At 46.2% G+C, this 3,841-nt stretch overlaps 1 protein-coding gene across 1 annotated transcript in view; it reads right to left on the reverse strand.

Annotated features, from left to right (window-relative positions):
• Window positions 1-3,793: 3,793 nt before the first annotated feature.
• Window positions 3,794-3,841, reverse strand: part of LOC119593532 — a 20,507-nt gene continuing 20,459 nt past the window's right edge. Inside the window, exon 5 of the mRNA XM_037942494.1 lies at window positions 3,794-3,813. Within this exon, the coding sequence (XP_037798422.1) occupies window positions 3,794-3,813 (20 nt within the window). The remainder of the gene's footprint in view (window positions 3,814-3,841) is intronic.

Raw genomic sequence — 3,841 nt, forward strand, 5'->3', positions numbered from 1 at the left:
CGGTATCTCAAGAACGGGCTAAACGACCCTTCCCTTGGTACAGCAAGGTGATGTTCCCACTGGGTACTATCACTAACTCTTTCTTTTTTGGAACCTTTGCATCTTTTCTTGCTTCACTTTCCCTTCTGTGTCTATTTTTTACTTTCTCTTCTCGTCCTTTCTTGTTTCTCTTCTTTATCTTTTTGCGCTCCATTATTACCATTGAGGGAACGAGGGGCGGCAAGAAAGGCAGTCGGACGTGGGGGAGGATCAGGCTATTTAAGCTCTGTAACAAACAATCTTACGGGTCAGATCGCTTGCTGGCAACGAAATCTCTCAACAAGAGGCAGTAAACGAACGTGGACGAAGGGAGGGGACAGGGGGTGCCTGATCGGTACACCTCGCTGAGAAAACATGTTCTCGACAGTGCTGCGTACTTTCGGGGCCCCTTTTTGGAGATAAGCAGAACGTCATTTTTTTACTATATTAGCCTCATTTATATATTATCTCATACTTTCCTGTAGGGTTTAACCGATAAGAATGTTTATGTTCGCTTTTTGGAATCCAGATGCGTCCATCTCTATCCCCCACAATAACCCATCGTATGATAATGACTGACATTATAAATAGCACTTACCTACGGTGGCCACTGACAATAAATGCTTATGTCACCCATAATAAATTCTAAAATAGCTACATGAGTATTTAATTCTTTTATGATCTTAATCCTAAAACTTGTTCTTTAATAATGTGATGGGGAATCCACAGCTAACTTAAACAGATTCCCTTGTTGTTACTGTTTCAACTTTATATTTGCCCTCTGATACCCTTAAGCTTAGGAGTACCATATCTAGATCAATAGAATCTTGAATTATGTTCTCTTACTATTTACATAAGTTATTACAGCGCATTGGTCCTCCAACGTACTCGCTCTGCCACGGGGGGACCTCCCTTTAACTAGAGAGCTTCTCTCCCCCACGAACACTCCCTGGGAGTAACCACGAGCGGCCAACATCCGCCGGCTGAGAAGATTCCGAGGGGCAACCAGACAAGGCGCCATGACCAAAGCCCAGTCTTTCACCGCCATAGGGCGCCAGAGCTCTCTGGAGACCGACGTGTGAGCAGCAGCAGCGCCCTCGGCAGGCCCAGGACCAGCCTTGCATGGGGACGGCCCAGGACCAATCCAAGGAAGGAGGGCTTGGTGAGACGAGAGGCCGAGAGCTAGCAGTCAACGCTCTTTCCCCGTGCATGAGAATACTTAGGGAGAAGAAAACAAGGTCTTAGAAGAAACCTTGAGATCTCAGGATGTGTAAACATAGACACAAGACGGGGCTCCAGCCGTGACCGAACCATGTTACAAATTGAATGGTGTTCACACGGACTTGGTTATGAAGTTCCAACGGAACTGTTTACTGGTGTTATTACATAGGTTACTGTGTTGAGGGTGGTCATCACAAACCACTTTGACACCGAAACGTTTCTTTTCATTTAGAAAGTTAGTTAGCCAGCTCCCCGTGTCTACCAGACCTGTGGCTGGTTTCCACAAATCAATTTACTCACATCACGGTCTTCCATGGTGCTGACACTGTTAAATGACAACGCTCGCTAGATGTACAGAATCCTGCCCTTGCCTGTTTATTTCTACTCGCTAGAACCTGGGTACGCTGCTTGCTCGGACGGGAACTCCAGGATTAGATCTAGTTATGGTGAAGTTGGTTAATATGATAGAGGTGTTTTCAGGCAAGAACTACATTATAAAAAATAAAATCGGGAGTTCCTGCTCAAAATGCGACGGATCCTTGCCTATGTTGGGCGTCCTGCATTAGCCTTTCCGAGCACGGCAGTCAACCTCAATTCCTGGCGGGTAAGAAGCCTGTATATTAGGGAGGCCCGAGTCTTCCGGCCTCGGGATTATTCATGTATAATTACTATAGTTAATCAAGAACACTGAGTTCATCGTATTTCAAGAAGAGACTACATTCTACAACCGATTATGAATGTTTGTTATCCTCACGGTGGATGCAGGCAACGTCTTGGACAGGAGCCAATGACCGCCGTAAAAATGTGGTTAAAACACACATAAATCAGACAAGGTTTTTCAGTTCCGATTAATATAGATTATTAGAAGACCAGATAACATTTCGTATAAGGTGCTATAATCCTACAAGGGGCGATATTTCTCTAGTCAGAGGGTTCCTGTCCTTCCCCAAAAACCTGTTACTCGGTGGTGTTATCATTTGTTTATAATGGATGTACTTTGCCCTTTCGTTGTCTGTTTCACATATCATGTCATGTTTTGTTCCGTCTTGCTGTAGTGCCACAACGAGTTTATTATTGCCAAGAAATTCTTTCTTCTTACAAATTATTTATAACGTGGAGGTAAAGGCGCCTGTCATAGTTACAGTCTCTGTTGTATTCACTATTTTGACATCAATGAGCTGTTTATCAAGAAAGCATGTATCATATGATTATATTTTTTAATCTCCCTGTTGAAAATGCTGTTCACCAGACCGTTCTTTAATAGACAGGTTATAAAGTTTCGGCTTTGTAACTTTAGCCCAACACGTTTTATGTTATTCTTATATTTCCAACTTGCAAGTTTCTCGTCCCTTTCCATTCGTTTAAGGTAATGGTACATGTGATCAAGAAACTTGGCAGAGAGGTTCCTAGTCATTTTCTAACTAGTCAGTGAATCATCGTTTGCATCACGCGCGTAACTCATTTGCCAATAACAAACTCAAGGCAAGCAATCCTGCTCCGTGTACAGATAATTTACTCAACCCTGGTATGGAGATGGTGGTTTCTGGCCGGCCATCGCGTCGGAAGGGAATTTTCTTAGGAAAGTCTAGAAAATCCACATCATGGATGCCTCTTGCATGCAGGCTGGCGCCACCATCTTTATATTGGCATATGCATCACCTGTTATCTTGACAGTACTCACCGTGTATATATTGTAAACAAGGTCTTCTCTTATCCTGATGAAAATGTTGCATGGATATATGAAATTAGAAGGATTTTACAATCAATTAAATGTTTTATTTACAAAAATGTATTTTCCTTCCATCCAAATAACAAATAAAAAATCGGTATGATTTAGGTTTTAAAAGTCTCACGTGACAACCTGAGTGGGGATCCTCCCGAGGACGCCGCTCGTCTCGAGGACCACCCTCCGTCGCCTCCGTGAGCTCGTCCAGCTCCCGCCACGACTAGCCGAAGGCTCGCCATCAGGTCGTCCATGCTGACGTCCTCGCCCTGACTCACCTTCAGGTGGGCCACGGCCTGCTCCTTGGAGGGCAGCATGGCCAGGCCCACCAGGTAGAACTTCTCCACGAACCAGTTGTGGTGGCTGGCCAGGATGGTCCTGTAGGCCGACTCAAACGGGTGCAGGAGAGGCTCGTCCCTTGGCAGGGGAATAATCGCATGCAAGGCGAGGGACAGATACTGAAGATGGCGCTGCAGACACGTGAATAGAATCGTGCCGGAGACCGGATCAATATCCCCGACAGTGCCGGCTGCGTCCTCAAAGCGGATCATGCCAGAAAGGGTTTGGTATTCCTGCCGATTTACGCCTTGGTGGCGAATCTCCAGATTTCTTATGCGATCTTCCAGCATCTGCGTCTGAACGGTGGCGAAGCTCCCGAAGTTACTCAGGAAGGCGTTCAGGAGGCGGTACATGCGGATGTACTCGGCGAGCACGATGTCTCCGCGACTGCGACAACGAAGGATATTGATGTAGAGAAGCTGCAGCATCGTGGGCTTCATCTGGGAAGGGTGGATGGCCGCGCCGTCGCTGGCATCCGCCGGCCGGTGCGGGTCATGCTCCTCCAGCGTGCCCTTGATCGATTCGTCCGGTTTAATGGCA

This window comes from Penaeus monodon, chromosome 32, assembly GCF_015228065.2.
Source record: "Penaeus monodon isolate SGIC_2016 chromosome 32, NSTDA_Pmon_1, whole genome shotgun sequence".
Taxonomy (NCBI): Eukaryota; Metazoa; Arthropoda; class Malacostraca; order Decapoda; family Penaeidae; genus Penaeus; species Penaeus monodon.